The sequence below is a fragment of the Parasteatoda tepidariorum genome, chromosome 5 (genome assembly GCF_043381705.1).
Source record: "Parasteatoda tepidariorum isolate YZ-2023 chromosome 5, CAS_Ptep_4.0, whole genome shotgun sequence".
NCBI classification, from domain to species: domain Eukaryota; kingdom Metazoa; phylum Arthropoda; class Arachnida; order Araneae; family Theridiidae; genus Parasteatoda; species Parasteatoda tepidariorum.
Window position 1 is genome coordinate 45,653,350 of NC_092208.1, and position 23,307 is coordinate 45,676,656.

Sequence of the window (23,307 nt, forward strand, 5' to 3'; positions counted from 1 at the left end):
TATATATATTTTTTATTACTATGGACCAGCTAATATATATTTTCAGACCCCTTACAAAATGAAAAAATAGTAACCCATCAAACATTGCAAAACAATGATTAAGAGAGCAAACATCGAAAGCTCTACTGAAATCAGACAAATCACGATTAAAGAAGGCTGGTATAGAAAATATTAAAACTCTTTGGTTGCAGGTTGAAATGAGAAGGTGTTTCTAGTTACATTTTTTTGACTCTTCATTGTTTCATCCCTCAATAAAGTAGGTTTTGGTGTTACGTACACACGCCTTCCTTAACTGTCATTCGTCAGATTTCAGTAGCGTTTTTGCTTTTTCCCTTCTTTAATAATAATTTACAATTTACAGAATGTGTGCTTTTTTTCTTCATTTTTGATAACTATTCCTTACGAAACGTTCTGCAGAGTGTTTAAAATAAAAATAAAATAAAAAAACACCTCAATATCTTTTCATCGAATGATCGTATTATATATGATTTCGATCGCGTTTTTGTTCCTTCTTCATTAAAATATTCATTAGCGAACCCGGTTATGTATAATTGTAATTTTGATCAGCGAGCTAAGAAATACGTATTAAGGGTGGTTTTTACAGAACACATTGTATATGAATTTATTGATTTACCATAGTAATGTTATCTTTGTGTTACCTTTATCCACTCAGATCTCAGTGGAGGGACTCGGAAATTTTCAACTACGGGACATCGTAACTAATCTGGATATTTTAAGAACATCTGTTCTTTTGAGATTCCCAGAAGTCAAAGTGATGGCCAGCTATAAACTGAAGGGTTTCCTCAATCCACCCTTCTCTCAGTCTTTAGTGGATGAAGGTATATATGAAGCCAAAGTAAACGATGCAGTAGCAACTTGGATTGGAAGAATTGAACTGAAGGATGCATCTCATTCTGGTAGGTATTCTCAAATTCTTTTTCTTTATGAGGGAAAATAGACTGGATGTCCAAAAAATGACTAATGATTTGAAAAGCGTATTAAAGAAAAATGGAAGGAGATATAAATGAACGGTTTGCTGCATGAAGCCGTTCATTCCTGGAAGGTCATTTTGGAATCATTTAGGTTTATTTTAGAAATCATTTTGGCGTATATAAAGCTTTTAAATTTAGTTGCAAAGCTCTTCAATGGATGTCGCTGTTAACGGGACAAAACTATTTATGTTTTCACTCAGTTCCAGCTGAACTCAGTTAAGTTATCACTCACAAGGGAAACTAGGGAAGTGTGACTCGCCAATCTTAAAATAAACAAGTGGGATGTATGCCTTATGAGGAATAATTTTCGGGGGCAACATTCGTTTCGGCCCATAGAAGGTCCTGTGAGAGATAAAAAATAATTCAATATATAGAAAAATCGGTATTTTATTACTTCAATGCAGACTATTAGTTATTGTAATTATCTCATACTCCAATAATTTTGTGGTACTTACTTTCACGTAGGGGAGAGTTGGATAAAACGGGATACCATTATTGTTTATATTTACTACGGAATATCTGTTCAGGAAAACCATACATTATTTTTTTTGTAGCTACAACATTTATCGAAGTACACAAAAAACATATTTTAAACTAATTTTACTGACTGTGAAATAGAAAAAAAAATTAATTTCCAAACTCTTACATATCCCGTTTTAGCATACCTGGGTTGGATAAAACGGGATAGGGTTTACAATGTTTAAATTTTTGCATATATATAAATATAAAATTATAAATAATGCGAATATATTAATAATATTGTTTATACATAAAAAAGCTCAAGTCTTCATCAGAGAAATACATTACAATTAGTTCTAAAGAAAGATGTGAAATCCTAGAGTCGAAAATTAAATGCTTAATAATGAACGTTAATAAACAAATTTTGCATTACTATATAAAAAGACTAAATTTTTCAAAAATATATATAGCTAATATAAATAAGTTGTTTAAAAAGCCTAGGCCTACATTAATATATGGCTATTTTAAAAGGTAATAATCCAACAAATAAATAGGTGGATAAAACGGGACATAAAAAACTCTATCCCGTTTTATCCAACTCACAAGTGTCCCGTTTTGTCCGACTCCGACACTTTTTGAAACAAACATGGCTGCTGCCTAAATATGAAAAAAAAATTAGATAGACTGCACATCAAAATATTGGTAAATAAATGATTAATTAAATTTAATACTCACCGGAATTTTATTCCCATATGTGTAGGCAGTACAATGTAAAAAACAACGCACGTAAATATAGAAAATGGCTAAAAAATAGAGTAAAAAAGTTCTGAGACTTATAACTTTCTATCAAATAGTGATCTCGAGGCGGGACGCACCGAGAATGATATAATCACGGTCGAATAACACGTTTCTGTCGTTGCCCACAAGATAGCTGCAATAGTCTGGTCCCAAGGCGACGTATCCCGTTTTGTCCGACTATCCCGCTTTATCCAACTCTCCCCTACTATATAATGCATATTTATTCTCAAAATTGATTTTGAAAATTTTATATATCTGTAGTTTTTCAGAAAAACCTGTTAGGTTAATTAAAAAAAAATTGACATCAAATTTTTTTACTTTTTTTTTCCAAAAATATACCAAATTAATTGGAGTATGTAATTGCAAATCAATCAATTAATTAATAATTGATTAATTAATATTTAATTAATAATTAATTAATTTGCTAATTGATTTGTTAATTAGAAAATTAATTAATTAACCATACAAATTAATTGGAGTATGAGACAATTGCAATAACTAATAGTCTGCATTGAAGTAATAAAATATCGATTTTTCTATTTATTGAATTATTTTTTATCTCTCACAGGACCTTCTATGGGCCGAAACGAATGTTGCCCCCGAAAATTATAAGTATTATATAATAAAAATATAATAAGGCATACATCCCACTAGTTTATTTCAAAATTGGCGAGTCACACTTCCCTAGTTTCCCTTGTCAGTTCCAGCTGAAATACTTGCACGGGTTTCGGTTTATATTGTTCTCAAATTGTGTCATGTTATTGATACTCGTTTTATAGTTTTTCAATTAACAGCGCCATCTCTTGAGAAACTTGGCAATTAATTTTGAAATTTTGTAAACTGAAAAACTAGCCACCTAAGGTAACACCGTAAACAGTACATTTCTATCCCTTTTCGTTTTTCTGTCATTGGGTTTTTAAATATTTGGTCATTTTTGATACACCCAGTATGGAACAATGGAAAACAACATTGAATGAAAATCATTAATCATTATTCCCTCCCCCCCCGTTCGACTTAAATATGTCGAAGGACTATAAATAGTTGTATAGTACCCAGTAGTACCATTTCTATTTTGTTTTTCATATTAACTTTAAACATTTTCCTTTTTTTTAATTTTTAAATGTTTTTTTATTGAATTAAAAAAAAACGCTTTTGGCAAAGAAAAATAATTCGAAGTAATTGCCACTACAGCACTTAGAAATGACTATATTGAGTAAACAATGTGTTCAGTACTCTTTACTTACAAAACTTAAGCTATTTAAATGCATTATATTTTGTATAAGTTAAATACAACCTGAAGAGAATAGTAAACAGCACGAATAAAAAAAATATAAGATTGTATAAAACGAGGCAAATATGATTTTGACTCCTTGAAAAGTTCTAAAGACAATTGTATTTTATTTTGTTTAGTTCAGAAACTTATTAAAGTGCAAAAGTCACGTATTTAAAAAAAAATCATATATATTTCAGCAATTTATCTCGTATTCCCTAAATATTTACTAAATAATTGTTTTGATTAAGGAGTTCTCGTTTTTTGAATTGCTAAGTATTTTTGTGCGTTAGGAGGGATTGCTGAGAAATAATTTTCCTACGAGATCGTAATAAGTAGTCAGATAATATTTTCAGAGAAGTATAAAAAATAAGAGAGGTTTAAAACATTTTTTATAAAAAGTATTTTTCCATTTTTTTGAAACGTAGTAAAATTTCCAAGTTGATATAATTTGATAGCTCATAATGTTTGTCAATCTTTTTAAATCATTATTTTTCACTTCAATCATAAAATACTTATTTTATTAGCAATATTTAAGAGAAAAACTGGATCAATCCTTTCTATTTATGGGTGGTCTAACCCATTGAGAGGGAGCTAAAAGAAATGATTGTAATGACATAACAAATAAGGCGTAAAAAAATCTCTGTCATATTTTATTTTATGTCGAATAAATAGAGATCATGTAAGTAAGAGATATATGTTTTGTTAATATATATTTAAAAATAAATTTCTTAGATATTAGAATTTTTTTGCGATGTAATATGCTTTAAATTTTTTTTAAAAATTTTCTTGTTTATGTGGTTTTACAAATATAGGAAATGTAATACTTTTTCTCATACAGATATTCTTTATTTACTAAATTGTACCGACCTATTTACACCGTATTTTTCTAGAGTTGAACCCAAACTTTTTATTATTGAAAATTGAAAGAATAAAACGAACAAAAAATGAAAAGATACTCTTTACACATTAAATTTCCTTGTGCCAAATTTAAAAATGTATAAAATACACGTGAAAATTAAATGTATAAAGATGCTGAGAGTGCAGAAAAAAATGATTGGTTAAATATAAAAACATCTTTCAAAATGATTGACTCAAAAATTTGTAATTTTTTTTAAAGACGCATATCAGCGTCATATTTTTGTTATTTGTTTCGTGTTGATAATTTTTTTTATAAATACAGATTTAAATGTTAAAATGACCATCATTTCAAAATTCATACAACACGGTTCAAAAAGGAAGTGGTGTATTTCAAAGGAATATTGCAGAAAAAATGAACACCAAAGCACCAAAAAAGTTTAACTGAGTAATTTTGGATCCTACACTGTTGGAGGTAATGGAGCCACGTTTGGCCCTATATAGTTGAAACTTGATTCACCCTCAATGCTGATTTTTTTGTATTTTAAATCCATCATTTAACCCAAAATTTTCGGGTTTACAACTATTAATGTTCAGCGTCTTAACCCTGTAATTCTGAATCCAGCCCAGAAGACAAGGAAACTCCTGGATCAAATACTGTGAGAAATTTACCTTCGTGGAGGACTTTTTAATGGAACTAATCTGGATTTGCGTTAGATGGATAGGAAAATCATGAAAAGCTCTCACGGTTAGCCGGACGGCAAGGGAACTCTAACCCATGATCCATCAACCACTGAGGATATTTTACGTTAACACTGAGGTCGGGGCAAGCCGGATGCGCAATTCATATCGACCAGCCATCGCTGGGATTCGAACCTGGTTCATCTCATTGGAAAGGGAATGCTTTATCCCCTGAGCCATCACGGCTTCCTTGATGAGGTATATCGTATTCTGAAACTTGATTACATATTGAGAAAAAAATCATAGTCAAAACTATAAGAATATGGTAAGAATGACGGTGTTTCTGGCTCTATAGGAAAACGAAGAAGCTCCGTAATTTATCCCGAAGCGCTTTAGTATTACGTTGGTAAAATTAACAACAATATGTAGAGTTGTTGTAATTTTATCATGATACCTTAGAGCTTGTCATAAAAACTATTTATTTGGTTAAATTTATTTTTTAGTTCAGTATTTTTTGCTAAATATGTGGTAGGTAATAAGAACTGTAATTTTGAAACAAGGATTTCCATTTCCGGTAAACCGGTATCACATAAACGGGGAGAAATACCGAATGGAGAGATTTGCAGTATGTTTTAACCAGAATTATGTTGTTTTTCAACACAAATGTCATTACGATACAGCATGATAATTTTACCAGAATTTTTTCTATAAGCACAATTTTGTTGTTCATCTTGGACAGACATATAGTTCAACGTAGTTGCACTCTTAGAGTTATTCGTTCCTCTATTTACTTTAAAGAAGAATAATTACAACTTTATTTTCAGGTAACGCCATACTATCATTGAGTCAAGCTGCATTTAGGACATATTGGAATTCGGCAACGCATGCTTTCACGTCCTTCTTGAAGAAAAACGAAGGAGCCTTGCAACAAGCGACAGAGCTCCTGCAGGCAGTCAGTGCTGCTGTAGTCGAAAAAGTACAAAAACTAGCGGAAGAAGGGTTAGAGCAGGCCATTGCTCACGTCATGGGACGTTCTAAACCAAGTTCCTGGTTTGAAATGTATCCACCTGTAGCTCCGGATCTCACATCAACCCTTATTGATCCAGATTTTGAATTACTAGAAGGTAAGAGTGCATTGAGATTAATATTTATTAAAAAAAAAACGTAATCAACTATGTTTTGAACTATTATCTTAAAAGCAAGTGAATACACTACTGAGTTAGGGATCAGTGTAGTTTAAAAAGCAAATTTTTAAAAATTTCTGCACTAGTCTTTGCGAATAAACGTGCATAAAAAATTAAATTCTACTTTTTTCTTTTAATCTGTCGTTCAATATATGTATGCTATAATTAGAAACATTCATGAAAAATTGTAGACAATTATTTTAAAAACAACATGAGATATCTTGTTTAAGGTGGTGCAAAATGTGTGATTTAGAGATAAACGCATTTATAGACGCATAATCATTAGTCTTCCACTGTTATCACGTTGCACAAAAGCTGCTAAAACTTTGTAAGCAATTGAAGTACAAACAAAAGTAAAGTATTTTTAGAAAGCGAAGAGTACAAGGATTTTGCATTTATAATAAACTCAATTTTAAAAGCTAGACTTTGTCCAAATAATCTTTTTGCACTAGTCTGATAACTTAAGTATTTTGCACCATTTCGAAAATAGATTTTAAATTGTTTATAATTTGATCTGGGTTTTGAGTCAAAGAAAGGATTTACTATCAAATGTAGTTCTGTAGAATACTTTTGGAATATCTTCGCTTTCATAGCACCCAACGTTATTATTCAAGGATGAGATTTCTGACACTGCTAATACGAGTAGTTTTTCCTTTACATTTTTCATTAAATTTTGACAAAATAAATACGAAATGAAAAAATAAATTTTCAAACTATTTTTTTAACCCAATTTAGGTTTTAATTAATAAGTAATGCATTATTCAAAGTCTTAATTATCATTAAAAAATGAGATCGTTTCTAAATGATGGATCAAAATATAGAAAACCCCTCACTGGAGTTTTTTGGTCATTTCATTTTATTTCACAAAATAGCATTATGATAGCACCTTCATATAGTTTACTTTACCGAAGGACTGACATTTAACTGGAATAATTAAAAAAACTGGATTGAATTTCGTGATAAATAAATGCATACAAATTAAACTTTAAAAAAATTTTAATTTATAAAAGTATTTTAAAATGATTTTTATATTGAAATAAATGTAATAATAATGTCTCACAATCATTAAAATCATTTAAAGAATTAAAATAGAGTTTTTTCTAATATTAACGTTCATTTATAAGTTTCTGATTAATCTTGCAGCTATCCGGGTAGCTACTTTGCCTTAATTTAGGTTTGGGCAAAATACAAAGTAGCCTTCTTCTAACCAAGATTTTATAATTATCTTGAAATGGAGCATATACGGGCTTGTTCTATGGTGGTTAGAGTATGTGATTAAAGAACAAGTGGGCTATGATTAGAGATCAGATGACAATGACCCTTAAAAATACTTTCTCATATTTGCTCAATTATTCCAATTAATGAATACTGAGAAATCTATAGAGATAAATTTAGATAGAGAAAAGAAGAAAGAGAAAGAATGAAAGAAATGGAAAGATAGAAACAGAGTACATTCCTTTTCATGGTCGTTAGGGTGAAGTACAAACTTTAAGTTTAATTTATTGTTACTGCCAAATTTCTGTCTTGTTGCCAAATAATAGATTATTAAACCATAAAATGTACATCTTAAACTTTATAGCATTATACTATGGTTCAATTTAAAAGAGAAAATGGTTCAATATGTCACTTTATTACAATTTGAACAAGTTTGAACCATATCACAGTTCATGATACCGATATTATCGTTCAACAGATAATTTTGAGAGTGTATTATGAACATTTTTTTTGCAATATATGGAAGTTCTAAAGATTGAGTCAAGAGAACTATACTCATTACTGATAATCTTTTATAATTTTGTTTCCTAAGCATGCAGTTAGCACCAATTTTGAGTGCTGTAAATTAGTAAAAATTTTTAAAATATGATATTTGACGTAGCATAAGTTTCTGAGAGGATACAATAACCCCGTAAAATAGAGAATATATTAAACCTCTCAAATTAGAAAAACAACTTGCGCAAAGATTTACAAAAATGCCAAAATAAATAAATAAATTAAGCAAAGCAGAGTTGTTTTTGTTTGCAATACATCTCTTCAGATGTATTATAAAATTCTTCATAGAAATACTGCGTTGTATAATGAATCAGGGAAAATTAAACTCACTGTCCAAATTTATCTGACCTTAAAATTATGATTTTTTGCACCCTAAATTTTTAAAAAATTGCATTAGTTCCATATAATGTAGGACAAGATGCGGAGTCCTATATAATCTGTTCAGTTAGGAGAAAACTCAATCAAGAAATGGCAAAGATGCAAAAAATCCTACTTGGAAAATCTGTCAGAAATGTCCCGGCTTGCGATATATCTTCGCAGGTTGCTTTTTACCATGAAACTTCTATGTAGAACAACCATTACAGATTAATTTTGGAATAGAATCTAATATGAATTATTTTGTCCCTCAGCTTTTATTTTAATTTTTAACTGAATGATTTTTTTTTATTTCAGAAGATACGTCTCCATTTATTACCGAAGCCAAACCAGATGGTTCTACCATTGACGGTAGGAGTCCACGTAGAAAGAGACAAGTTCCATGCGAAAACGGTGAAGGCTTGGATGATTATGTTGACACTTTGTTGCGTTTTGGAAGGCGTCTGATTCGGTTCCAGGTTTGAGGATCATAGAAATATTTACTTATATATTTCATAAAATAGAATAAAAAGCATTGATAAAAAAAAGAAAAAAGCATTTACGAAAATAAATAATTATAATTTTTTTTCAGGATTTTAAACATAATTTCTTTTATTACTCGGTACTTTAAATTAAATTTGTATTTTTTGAGAAGCTTTTATCATTAGTAGAAGTTAATAAAAATTGGATTGATATAATATTGCATTATTTTAATCCAATCGAATTAATAGGCTCACAAAAAGGATCATTAAAATTATATATACAGAATGTTAAAATTAGCAGGAATAAATGATTAGATTGATTTCATATTGTGTTGTATAATCTATTGAATTTAACTTTATATTTAGTAAGACTGTTAAATAAAAAAAAAACGATTGAAGTAATGATATTTAATGTAAAATGTTTTATTTAAATAGCAAGCTTAGGTTTTGAGTTAGTTTTAGTTTTTGTAAATTTTAAGAACTGGTAAGAATAGAGTTTGTTTAATAAAACTTTTGTGAGATTTAATTTAGTTAGTTTTTAAAGTATTTAATATATTTTCTAATTTTTAAAACAGGAGCCAATTGCATTTCCGAATACCACAGTCAAGGTAGACGACATGTTGACAGTATTTATATACAATGGTGGTATCCGCGGAGTTTCAAATTTATCTAGAAGGAAGAATGCTTACGTAAAATGCACAAATTCCACGTAAGTATCTTTAAAACTATGAGAAAATGATTTTAGTTCAGCCTCATATGGTTGCGATTACATATGTTGATATACGGCAACATTAGTTTTTTCAATATATTTTGGACAGAGTTTTGCAACATGTTATTGCAATATACAGAGAGTTTTTATTCCTCTTATACCTAATTTACTTAGCTATAAATATACGTTGACGGAAGGAAAATTTTACAATGATTTTGTGAATAATTTTTAAAAGAATGTGATACTGGTTTTCCGATTGGGAAAATAATCTTCATTTTGCTGTGACATTAGTTGGTTGAATTAAGTTAAACAAATGGAAAAGATTAACAAAACACGTATAAGAATAATGCGAAAAGAATGTGACACAGCGTGAAATCACAACGCGAAAAGAGTACAATTAATGTTACATAAACAGGCATAATATCGTTTTGATACTACACTGAAAGATCTTCTTAAGTGACAGAATATAGAATGAAAGAAAGAAACGCAGAAATATAAAGGAAATAATAAACGAGTTACGACGAGGAAAAAGTATTGGCCAATATGGCATGAAAACTAACAAGATCGAACGAAGTCAACTTCAAAAGTTAGGAGAAAAAAAATTGTGGTTGGACTTGCTTTAGGGGGAGCATTTAAAAAAAATAGATTTCTAAACATTTGGAAAATATAGGATGTGGGGAAATTATGAACTAAATAAAATTTTTTGATAGAGGAAATGATTCCCAAAAGATTTAGGTCAGAAGTAAAGGAGTATTGCAAGCGAGATCGAATAGACTCCCCTCTTTTTCTTTATTGTAACTCGCTGTGTTTTTCTGTTTCACTTTTTGATTCATCAATGAAGAAAGTGCTTCATTATAGTACAGAAATCATATATTAATGTCTATAGGTCATTATCTGAGTTCTTTTCCGGTAGATTTAACTTTACCTTTTCCCTACTTGGACGCATTATGATGCGAAGATATTAGTCCCTTTTTCCATATGTGAAAGAAAGATCGTATGAACCAATTTTGGCGGAATTGCAGAAGAAAAAATTCTACAGAGCCATTTCTACAATTTCATAAATTTACAAAATATATGACATTGATATTATAAAATTTATGACGTTAAAATGTTTAAAAAGAATTTTTTTACGCACAATTCAATTTTCATAAGCATATTTATGCAGTATTAATTGCAGATTTGTTTTTATTTTTTTAAGCACAACTTTGGGTCTAGTAGTCCGATTGGAGAACTTGAGAGTAAATTTAAAATACAGAGTGTTACAAGATTACAGACTTTTGCTGTTTAATGGAGACGGAGAAACTCGTATCAGAGAAGTCATAGTTCTAGTCCAGCTCACCCAAATTACTTCACCGACAGGAGAAATAACTCAAAGATTAGACAGGTAAGACTACTTAGATTTTAGGAGGACCGGAAAGTAATGTCGTTTCCGTGAATTTGATATTTGGTATCAATATTTAATTTTTAATCAATAATATATTCATCCTCCTTAGCAGCAACCATTCAGTGCTGGATTTAAATGAATCGAAATGGATAGGAAAAAAATGAATTGGTTTTAAGACTAACGAATATTTAATGCACCGAAACGACATTACTTTCTGGTCCCCCTAATATTTTTTACAAATGGCGTTCGTAAACCACACCTCGTGCACTCGTGGTGGCCGCCCCAAGTGTAAATTTTGAGAATCTTCGTCTAAAATTATGTAAAAAAAACAATCAAGGCTCACAAAACTATTATTTAAGACATGGAAAAATAATTTTGTTATCGAAATTTAACAAATCACTGCTAAGAAATGTGAAACTTAAAAAACAAAAATCCGCCTTATATCAAGAGGAAACAAAGGGAAGTCTAAAATCGACTTTTGGAAGCACTTTAACCCCTTAACGCGCAGATTTTTTGAAAAAAATCGGTCAAAAAAAATCTATTTTTTTAATGTATAAAAACATACTTCAGAACATAGTCTTTTCTTTTGGTGGACAGTTTTGATGTGCTGCGCCATGGAAAAAAGCTGTATTTTATTCTTGAATAAATTAGTGTTATAGCTTACAATCCTATGTAAATGATAAATATCAATAAAACGATTTTTTTTCTTAGCTTTCACATTGTTATTTTCAATTCTCGATTACATTTGAGTGTGAGAAATTATAGCAGGATAAAATACCACGCCGCTCGAATTATCTCGAGTGTGTACAGCTTGGCCTGTTTAGCGCGCTCGAAATAACTCGAGCGCACACGTTAAAGGCTTAAGATTCATCAATTGCAAATTGGTTTAGATGTTTATCATCTTGCTTGCTTCACTAGTGGTTCGTCAGATTTCGATATCGTTCTGGGTTCCTTTTCGATTAAAAATTACTTGCGGTTTCGAATGTAAGCACCGTTTTACTTCATAAGAGACAAATATTCTTAAAGTTTATATCAGAAGCAACTATTGCAAAATACCTTAATGTGGTTTAGGCAAAATGAAGTAGATACACTATCATTTGAGCTTACGGAGCAATAAAGCTTAAATTAAATTGTAGCTACCGCATTTTGCATAAACCACATCAGATTTAGGCGAAACTCCACATCAGTTTCAAATTTTAAAATCTTATTCCTCATTATTTATCATGATTTTTCGGTAATTTTTCATTTCTACACTACCAAAACTCAATTAAGAATCGGTCTTGATAGATATATAATTTATATTGATACCAATTTTGATTTGATAATTTTAATTTAAATCTATTTTGGCCAGCTAATTTTATTTAAAAAAAAGTCAATGGTATATATTTAACCTACATAAAAAATTTTGTAAAGTAAGCGGTTTAAAGAAAAGGCGTTTTCTTGCTTGTTTAAAATATATTTTAAATGCTTTAAATGCTTTTTTTGTTTGTATTCTAAGGATTTGCAAGGTTTGCATCATATGAAAATTACTCTTTAGTAAATATTATTTAGTTTTCAGAAAGTATTTAAAATAAGTTTTCCAAAAAATTTTTAAAAAATGATTTTATTTTTTTCAAAAAGTTTCTTTTATTTCAGAAACAAATAAAAATATTTCAAAAGTGAGTAAATAATCTTAGATTACTTATTCATATTAAAGTATACTGCTTGTAAATTTTCTGATGCGATTTTTCTTGGCAGGATTTCTTAATATTTTATATTTTAAATAGAATTACTCAATGAACTAATGTACTGCTTAACTAAGTTTAGAATTTTATATATAATGAAAATGTAAAATCATACCATGATTAATTAAACAAAAAACCTAATATATGAACTAAATTATTCTTTTAGATAAGTTATTTTTATTTATTTCAATTCAAAGAAAAAGAAAAGCGAAACGTTTAAAAAAAGAGAAAAAAGGAATACACTATTCTGACTTGAATCTCTATTAAAGAATACATCTCTTTCATTTTGGAGTATAATCTACTGACACAAGTTGAAAAATTACTTTAAAAAATACAATAATAATTCTGGTTTATGCGTGCTTCATTTTATATATTTTAAATATATTTGCAACAAATATTTTTAACATAACAGGCTTCTAAAATTACTAATGACACCTTATTCTTTGTTTTAAATTAATGATACGGAATTAGGAAAATAAATTTTAAAAGTTTTTTTTTAAAAAAAAGAAGAGACTTTCCTAGTAGTGTCCTCTTAAGGACGGAAAAAGATTTTGATTCGCTTTCTATCACATCTACTTAACTTCACATCTATTAAAAGAATTTAAAAAACTTAATATATTCGAATATTTATTTCATTTTATTGATTGAAATGCTATTAAACTTAGTAACTAACTTTAAATGTAGAGGTAGTAAATATTTTTAATTTTCGTTTGAAGTTAAAAAAACAGTTCTGAAAAATTAAAAAAAATACTTGCTGCTTTAAAATCTAAAATTTGGCATTCATTCATTCTGCCTCCTTACGTATTTCAAGAAATAACATTTCCCAAACATTTCCCAACATTAAGTACTTAATAAGTAAGGGAAATGTTTACATATAATTTTCCGTAAGTAAACATGGTGGAAATAAAAAGCCTTTTCTGTTGAGGGGAACCCTCAGTGATAAAAAACAGGCATAAAATATTTAAAAACAGATTTTTTTTAATAAAAAAATGAATAAATAATAATAATAAATAAATAAATTGAGATGATATTTAAGTTAAGTGCATTTCTTTTTACATCTTATTCCAATCATTGCACATAAATACTCTGTATTGTTTTCAGGTTGAAAATATGGAAACTCGGTCACGTGACAGTGCGACTGAAAGGTTTGGGCAATCTAACATCAGCTCTGTCTATGCTGATCACCCATCAAGTCAATGAGGATCCCAAAGCTGTTATTCCTATAGCTGAAGCTCAGATTACTCACGTCATCAGACAACAGCTCAATAACATCACCATCCCGATCTTCTCCATCATTTAAAACAACAAAACAAAACTCCCGTCAAAAGAATGAAATTTTATTCTTGTGATATTTTGAGCTATCTCAGCGACATCATTTCACGCTACCGAGCACACTTTCTTTTTGAAAGTAAATTCTATTCTAATAATCCAAGCATCTGAAATTTTGTTTTAAGCATTTTCACTTGTCAACAAAATTTATCTATGATATTTTAAAAGTATAAAATATGCATTCCTTAATTGATAATTTGAATTGGATACTTGCCACTATTCATACGGCTGTATCTAATCACGTGCTTGTGCATGGTGTTTTGACGTCACTTTAAAGCTTGGGTTTCGTTGAATAAATTTTCGAATCAGATACCTTCAGTCGTGACATCATTTGCAAGTATCCAATTTAAAAAGTTATAATTTAATTTAAGAACACATAACTTCTTTTTTAAATAAATTCTATTTAAAAAGAGTGACTTGAAACAGATTTTTAGAAATTTATAAACTAATAGTGAGAAAATAAAAACAATTGGTCATAAACAATTGAATAAAGATTATCAACTAATTATATCAATGAACCACATTTGTGCTTGTTACATTAAATTTCTATTTATATGTAAAGTAGGTTTAGAAAATTAATCTTATTATAATTAATATACATTTTATACATTTCTATTAAAAGTATAATAAATAGAATGCTTATTGAAAAATTATATATACAAAAATATTTTTGTGTAAAGTTTTTATCAATGCTATTGCGAAAAACATTACCATATTTAAGATATCACACATCAATTCATTTCATTCCAATGTTTCAGTTTCTTAAAAATAAAAATATTATTCCTTCATTAATTGTCATCATATCGAGCATAATCTTAATTTATATTATCATTGTGTTTAATTCAACTTATTACATTAAAAAGCAATTAAAAAGGAGGAAAATTAGTATGTATTTGAATATTAATATTACATCTGGAAAAAAAAATCAATTTAGTTGAATGTTTTGATTGTAAATATGAATTCAACTTTTTGAGTTGTGGAGCATATTGTAATGGTTCATCTAAACATTTGTATAAATGCTTGTAATATAAACATACTTGTGGTTTTTGTAATGAATATTTTGTAAATAAATAAATGTAAAAATGAAATATTTTTATTTTGATTTCTCGGCTGCTGACTACTTAAGAACTATCTTTAGTTATAAAAAGTAGTTATTTAGAAAACATATACTTATCAGTTGAACTTTTAAAAAACGACAAATTATTTCATGGGGGCCAGGATAGCCTGGTTGGTAGAGCACGGGGCCCATGTCCAAGAGGTCGTGGGTTCTATCCCCGCCGGACTCCCAGTGTAGTAAATGGTGACGGATGCACGTTAAATCTGTCAGGTCACAAAGTCCTTCATGTTCCCATAACAAATCAAACCTCTGGGGGTACTGATCCAGGAGTTTCTTTGCCTTCGGGATTGGGTTCAAAAATACTAGGCTGCGGAGTAGAACATTAACAGACGAAAATTGGGTCATCTGTTCAACGACGGTTATAAAACAAAATAAAATAATTTTATGAAACCTTAATGGATCAGGGAATAGAGCGTTCGCCTTTTAATGAGGTGAACTGGGTTCGAATCCCAGCGATGGCTGATTGATATGAATTCTGCATCCAGCTTGCACCAACCACAGTGCTGACGTAAAATATCCTCAGTGATAGACGAATCATAGATTAGTGTCCCCTTGCCGTCAGGCCAACCGTGGGAGGTTTTTGTGGTTTTCCTCTCTGTTTAATGCACATGATGGTTAGTTCCACCGAAAAGTCCTCCACGAAGGCAAAGTACTCCCTATATTTGATCCAGGAGTTCCCTTGTGTTCTGGGTTGGGTTTAAAATTACAAGGCTACAGAATTGAACATTAGTAGTCGTAAACCGAAAAAATTGTGTCGGCTTTTCAACGGCGGTTATAAAATAAAATAATTTTATGAGCTCTAGTTTCCTAATGAGGTGAACCAAGTTCGAATCCCAGCTTTGGTCGATACAAATTCTACTTCAGGCTTGCACTGACCACAGTGCTGGCATAAAATATCCTCAGTAGTAAGCGTATCAGGGGCTAGATTCCCCTTGTCGCTGGACTAACAGTGGGCGGTTTTCCTCTCCATGCAACGCAAGTACAGGTTAGTTCCACAAAAGCAAATGTCACCTAATACTTGAGTTTCCTTGTCTTTTGGACTGGGTTCAAAATTACAATATTATGGAGTTGAGCATTGATAACCGTATACTCAGAATCGGGTCAGCTATTCAATGCTGGTAATAAAAAAAAATTATGAATGTTATTCCAATTATTTTATTATTGCGTTGATTGCTAGGAAATTTACGAAATATTGTAAAAATTATATTACAATAAATATGCCACTAGATAGTTTCCTAAGTAGTACTACATAATACTAAAGTAAATTCCTTCTATTGGATTGCTAGCTTAAGATTGTTATTTAAGCGAACTCGTCGATGTGATAATACAAAAAGAAATGTGTTATACACGCGGCGATTAAGGGATGTAATTAAAATAGTTGTTAAATTTTTTTTGTTTAAAATATCTCAAATTTATAGATCGATATTGATATATATTAATATGAATGTCCTAATTTCTGAAATCGTTGCGACATATTAACAATGATTTTAAACTTAATACTTAGTAGAAGATACTCAGAACCTTTAGTTAATTTAGTAGCAACATGAAGCTGCTTATGTTGTCTCTACAACATAAGCAGCTTCAACATATATGCGAAAGATATATATGTTTTTGAAAACAGCACGTTAGGATTTCGTGGCTGTATTTTGCGATTTTACTTGGTATCAGCTTTCTCACTGGCTTCATAAAAACGCAAAAATCTTGGATAATTTTTAAAAAAATTAGCTAAATGAAACAAAAATTATAAAAACTCACTCCTCACGATAACTATTGGTGAATTCCACAATTGGTGATAGAATCAACTGAAATAATTATTCTCCAGAAATTTCGGAATGTCAAGAAAGAAAAAGAAATTCTAATAATGAAATACAAATATCTGACTCGAGTTAACTCTGTTTTGAAACCAGCAGGTTAAGAAAATTAAGAAGCAAATTTAATTAACATTCTAATAATTAACATTAAAAAATGCTTTATTCAATTTCTACTATTAGTTCACACTGTCCCTATATCTTGTTCAAATTTTCATTCGTTAATAAAATAGTTTTTATTCCTCCACTCAAGTTCAAATAAATTTTTTTGAATTTGGAAGGGATGACACTTAATATTAATACAGTTTCTTCAAATATTAATTCATTAATTAAATAGGGATGAGCGAACAACGAAATGGAATTTTCTGATTGTATAAGCCTTAGTCATTGTTTTACATTTTACTATTCGCTATCGCAACGAACTATAGGGGGCGTTGTTGTATGAGATTAATACCTGCGATTTCTATATGAACAGTCATTCAGTTACTCTGGAGACGTCTTTAATGTAGCGTGTAACATTGTAACGTTCCTTCTTTATCGTGGCTTATTAAATTTAAAAAAGAAAAATGTTTGATATCCTTTCTTATGCAAACAAAAACAAGATGGTATCTCTTTTTTTTTAAAAGAGGAACATCCAAAACACATCTGAAAAATATTTGTAAATAAACAGAAAAAAAATATCTATCTTCTTATTAGAGTTAAAACCTAATGCCTGAGAAATAGTTTTACTAAATTTAATGATATAACCTGAAAGGCCTATTTAAACTTTACATTCCATAGTTTTAAGAATCATATTACTTCAAACATTAAAGTAAGCAAAAAGTATACATAAACTTCATAATTTGATATAATTTAATTTTGTGCAAAAAGTTCTTTGACAACACTTTTTATCAAAAAATTTTAAGTTTTAATAAAAATCATTATTTAGAAACTAAAAAACGTAAAATAAAGAATGCTTACGATACAAAGCAAAGAAGAAAAAACCAATTCTAAAAATTCCTTACATTAAAATAAACAACTGATTGAAAAATGAACTTTCATGTTTTTTCTTTTTTGATTCATAATCGATGATTATGAATCAAAATTCTACAGAAAACCATTTGATTTCTACAGAAAACCATTCTGTAGAAAACTATAATCAAATAAGAAAAAAATTACTTTTTTTATTTTATAAAAATTAACACTTACCTGCTTTATAAATCAGAAGAATTCCAAAATGATTTGTTCTTCGATTTTTGTTACCATTTTTTAGTGCTACGAAAATGCGTCTTTGGAATTTGCCAAAAATAGAACAAGATGCAATTTTATTTTTTCAGGAGCGAAATATTTTGTCCATTGTCCACCGAAATCCGTTAAACTACTTTGATTTAAAATAAAGTGTTTTATTTTATGATTTGTCGCAAAAATTTTGGTGTAGATTGGTGGCACTTAAAAACCGCCCAATCTGTAGTTGCGGTGGCGTTATTATGTAAGTACCGAATTTTTATTCCATACTTTTTTGAATCATATTACTTCAAACATTAGAATATGCAATAAGAATACATTAGCACATAATGTTATACCATTTAATTTTTCAAAACAATTATTTTAACTACAATTTTTATCAAAAAATTATAAACTAAAAAACGTAAAATAAAGAATTCTTAGGATAAAAAAACGATTTTAAAAATTCCTCACATTGAAATAAAAAAACTTCCATATTGTTCCCTTTTTATTCTTATAGTTCTTAATCAGACGTAAAAAAGCATTCAGTAGAGAACTATCATCAAATGAGAAAAAGAATATTTACAATAAAAAATTTTATTATAAAAATCATAACACTTACCTGATTTATAATTCCGGAGAATTCCAAAATGATATGTTCTTTGTTTCAAAACTTTATTCTCAAATAATAGATACATAGTTTATCCCTTCATTACTTTTAGATAACATACTACACAGCAAAATTTTATAATTGTAAGATCTTGATATGAATTTGAATATGTAGCTAAAAACAGAATAGCTGAATTCTAGTTGAAATTATTCTTTCAAAACTAAAAAATACTTACCAAGAAAACGATAAAAAATTAATTAATAATCAGCACAAATGGCACTATTTCAAGTAATTTGGATAATTTTTTACTGTTGTTTTCCGAATTATATGGATACAGAAATATATACTATTCTATAACGAAGAAGAATATTCTATAACTATTACAGCTCTGTACGTTCTGAATTCATATTTATTTATTGGAACGACGAAGGCAATATTGACTTCACTTTAATTTGTAATGAATTGAAGACTGAAGAAATGCATTTTACCTTAATACACACATCTGTAACAGTATGCGATAGCGAAATCGGAAGTTATCAGTTGCAAGTTTGTTTATCATATAAGTTTAAAATTATTGAGGAATTTTTCTTCAAATGTTTGACGTGTTCTGTTTCTGAAAGATTTACCAATATTCTGGAAAGTTTTTTCAAGCTCTTCTGCCTTTTTCTTAGGGAAATTTTGCTTCTTATTTGCAGCTAAGAAAATGGCGTCTGATTCTGCCAATGAGTTTGATGGAACTAAATGAAAACGTGATAAATTAATGTCTGATATTTACAGGCTCTCGCTAGAGGGCGTACTCAAGCGTTGCGATCGCGAAAAAGTGATTAAGTTTTGTCACGTATTTTATAAATAACATCAGTGATAATCTCTAACTTATAGCTCTATATGCACAAAAAATAGTTTGTTGGGCACATTTAAATATTTCATTATTTTATATTCGCTGTGTCAGATAAATTCAATTCACGATAGCAACGCTTGAATACGCCCTCTAGCGGAGCCTGAAAATATCAGGCATTTATTTATTAAGTTTTCATTTAGTTCTATCATAATTATTGGAAGAGTCGGACGCCATTTTCTCAGTAGCAAATACGAAGCAAAATTTCGCTAAGGAAAAGGGAAAGGACTCAAAAAAACTAAGCAGAACATTGGTAAATCTTTTTGAAACAGAGCACGCCAAACATTTGAAGAACAATCTCAATAATTTTTACCTTTGTATTATTAACAAGCTTGCAACCGATAACTTCCGATTTCGTGATCGCATACTGTTACAGATTGAGGCTCTAATTTAGGGACTCTATTACTGATGTGTGTATTACGGTAAAATGCATTTTTCTTGTTTTCAATTCATTACAAATTAAAGTGAAATCAACATTGCTTACTTCATTCCAATGAATAAATGTAATTTCAGAACATGTGGAGCTGTAATAGTTAGAGAATAGTATATATTTCTGAATCTATATAGTTCGGAAAACAACAATAAAAAATCATCCGAATTGCTTGAAATAATATCATTTCTACTGATGATTAATAAATTTTTATCGTTTTCTTGGTAAGTATTTTTCAAGTTTGAATGATAAATTTCAATTCAGCTATTGAATTCAACTAATATGTTTTTAAGTTACATATTGAAATTCATATCTAGATCTTGCAATTATAAAATTTTATTGTGTGGTATGTCATATTAAAGTAATGAAAGGATAATTTATGTATATATTATTTGAGAATAAAGTTTTCACATGAAGAACATATCACTTTGGAATTCTCCGGATTTATAAATCAGGATTTTCATAGTAAAAAATTTACTTGTAAATAATTTTTTTTTCTCATTTGCATTTAGTTCTCTATAGAATGGTTTTCTACTTCCGATTAATAATAAAAGAAAACATGAAAGTTTTGTATTTTAATTTAAGGAATATTCAGAATCGTTTTTTCGTAAGCATTCTTTATTTTGTGCTTATTAGTATATAAATAATGATTTTTATTGAAACTTGAAATTTTTTTAATAAAATTGTTGTCAAAACTTTTTTTGCAAAATTAAATGATATAAAATTATGGGCCTATGTATACTTTTCGCATATTTTAATGTTTGAAGGAATATGATTCATAAAACTGTGGAATGTAAAGTTTAAATAGGCCTTTCAAGTAATATCATTAAACGATTATTTATATTTAGTAAAAAGATTTCGCAGGCATTAGGTTTTAACTCTAATAAGAAAATACATATTTTTGTCCTGTTTATTTAAAAATATTTTTTCGATGTGTTTTGGATGTTCCTTCTCTAAAAAAAATGATACCATTTTGTTTTCGCTTGCATTAGAAAGAATATCAGACATTTTTCCTTTTTAAATCTAATAAGCCACAATAAAGAAAGAACGTTACAATGCTACACGCTACATTAAAGACTTCTCCAGAGCAGCTGAATGACTGTTCATAAGGAAATCGCAGAAATTCATCTCATACAACAACGCTCCCTATAGATCGTTGCGATCGCGAATAACGAACAATACTTGGTAACATGTGTGGTCCACGTCACCAGATTTATACTTTCATAGTTGTTTGATATCACACTCCTTTTTTCCCCTTTCAATTCCTACTATTAGTTCACTCTTTCCCTATATATATTTATTAATCGCTTATAAAATACTCAATCGTTAATAAAATACTTTTTCTTTTCTTTTCTTTTTTTTTTAACAAACAAATATAACTTTATTGGGAACAAAAACACATAAATACAAAGAATATATATTCGTCGTCAAGAGGAAAATTCATTCACCCACTCAAGTTTAAACACATTTTTTTAAACTTGTAGTGGATGAGATTTGATGTTAATACAGCTTTTTCAAATACTAATTCATTAATTAAATTTAATTAATTAATTTCAGTTTTATGTGGGAGAAAATGTTGTAATTATTTATTGATCTAAGTAGGAATTGACAATGCGAATTGACAATGCAATTGAAAATGCGTTTTTTTTTTCCAGCTCTAATAATTTTGCGAATTTAGTTGTTCGATCTTTTTACCAAGTGAGACGATTTTTGACACGATTTAGCAAAATGGAGATCCCAAGAAACACGATTCACAAAAACGATATCGTAAAAACTTAGCTTTGAACATTGTACAATATCGTAGCGAAACATTGTACTATATAAAAATGGACCCCTTTTATAACGAATATTCAATATCGCGAAACAATATTGTTCGATATTGTAAAAACGTTGGGGAACGTCGATCGATATCTCTCAGTATTTACAAATACTACTAAATTTATATTTTAAATTTATTTTTTGGAATTATAACAATTTGACGTCATTTTTTGTCTTTTGAATGATTAATTTTGACTTAAGAACACAATAAAGTTAAAAATGAAAAGTTTTACACACAGACTTTTAATGTGAAATCGACGGGAATTGTACAATATCGTACACACCATGTCGATTTTCGCCAATATTAACAATGTTGGTCGATGTAGACTAAAGCTGTTACAATATCCCTGTGCTACTTGGGATTAGCAGCGAGAACTCTATTTGGAACCATCTTCCACTTCAAAAAGTGATTCCATTTTTTATGGGAACAATAGAAATATTTTACCAAATGTGAAAGTGGAAACGCTTTACCAAATATAAGCATATACGATGACCTAATAAATTTAAACTGAACCACAGACAATTAACTACTTGATTAATTAAACTACAGTTTTAATTATTGATGTTACTCTGTTAAGAAAGTAATTATGATTATTTTTAGCGTTTTTATGGTTGGTCCACACTAAACAGTTGGTTTGCTTAAAAATATACTGCGCAAAAGAAGAAGAAAAAATCCGGTGAAGTAAGTAAAAAAGTCTTCCGGTCAATAAACAATATGGAAGGAAAAAAAATAATGAGTGAAATGCTATAAACAAAAAAAATGAAGGAAAAAAAATGAGCAAAATGATGTAAATAAATAAACTGCAAAATCAACTAGTGATATTCGTTCATAGAATTCTATTACAGATAAAAATTCTGGAAGGGGTGTAATGTGGCGTAAATACCACTATAAATATTAAATACTGATTCACTAGTATATAAGACAAAACTTGATTCTATCGTGAGGTACCTTGTGATTGATGAAGGTTGACATAGTCGATAAATAAAACCCCTCAATGTTATAACGGAAAAAGTTTCGAAACTATTTTACATCCAAGTGTGTAAAATCCCTAGTTTTGTGGTTTAATGCCATTCCTTTCAAATGAAAGTTGATATGTTATTTAAAAAATCGTGTTTAAAACATAAAAATGAACATGATTTTGAAAATTCTTATATTTTTTTTTTTTTATGTTTCTTTTAATGATTACTTAGAGTGGGATAAAAGAATGATTGCGCATTGAACTTTGAATATACTTAAAAACTGAATTTTAAATAAGAGGTTTATCATAGGACCTTTACCCATTTTTAGTCTGACATATATGCTAAATGTTATCAGAAATTTGTTTTTTTTTAAGGTCTGAATTTGCTTTTTTGATATCTTAAATAAGTTACAAAGTTCAATCAATGCATTGATAGGGAAGAAGTTTCAAAGGTCTTTTATTTAATTATAGTA

The 23,307-nt window shown here is 29.1% G+C and overlaps 1 protein-coding gene across 1 annotated transcript in view; it reads left to right on the top strand.

Moving 5' to 3' along the window:
• LOC107450252 (uncharacterized) overlaps window positions 1-15,050 on the top strand; it is a 26,603-nt gene extending 11,553 nt beyond the window's left edge. The window contains exons 3-8 of the mRNA XM_016066012.3: window positions 674-917; window positions 5,883-6,182; window positions 8,685-8,845; window positions 9,424-9,557; window positions 10,756-10,941; window positions 13,767-15,050. Of these exons, the coding sequence (XP_015921498.1) occupies window positions 674-917; window positions 5,883-6,182; window positions 8,685-8,845; window positions 9,424-9,557; window positions 10,756-10,941; window positions 13,767-13,965 (1,224 nt within the window). The 3' untranslated portion in view covers window positions 13,966-15,050. The remainder of the gene's footprint in view (window positions 1-673; window positions 918-5,882; window positions 6,183-8,684; window positions 8,846-9,423; window positions 9,558-10,755; window positions 10,942-13,766) is intronic.
• Window positions 15,051-23,307: the final 8,257 nt, after the last annotated feature.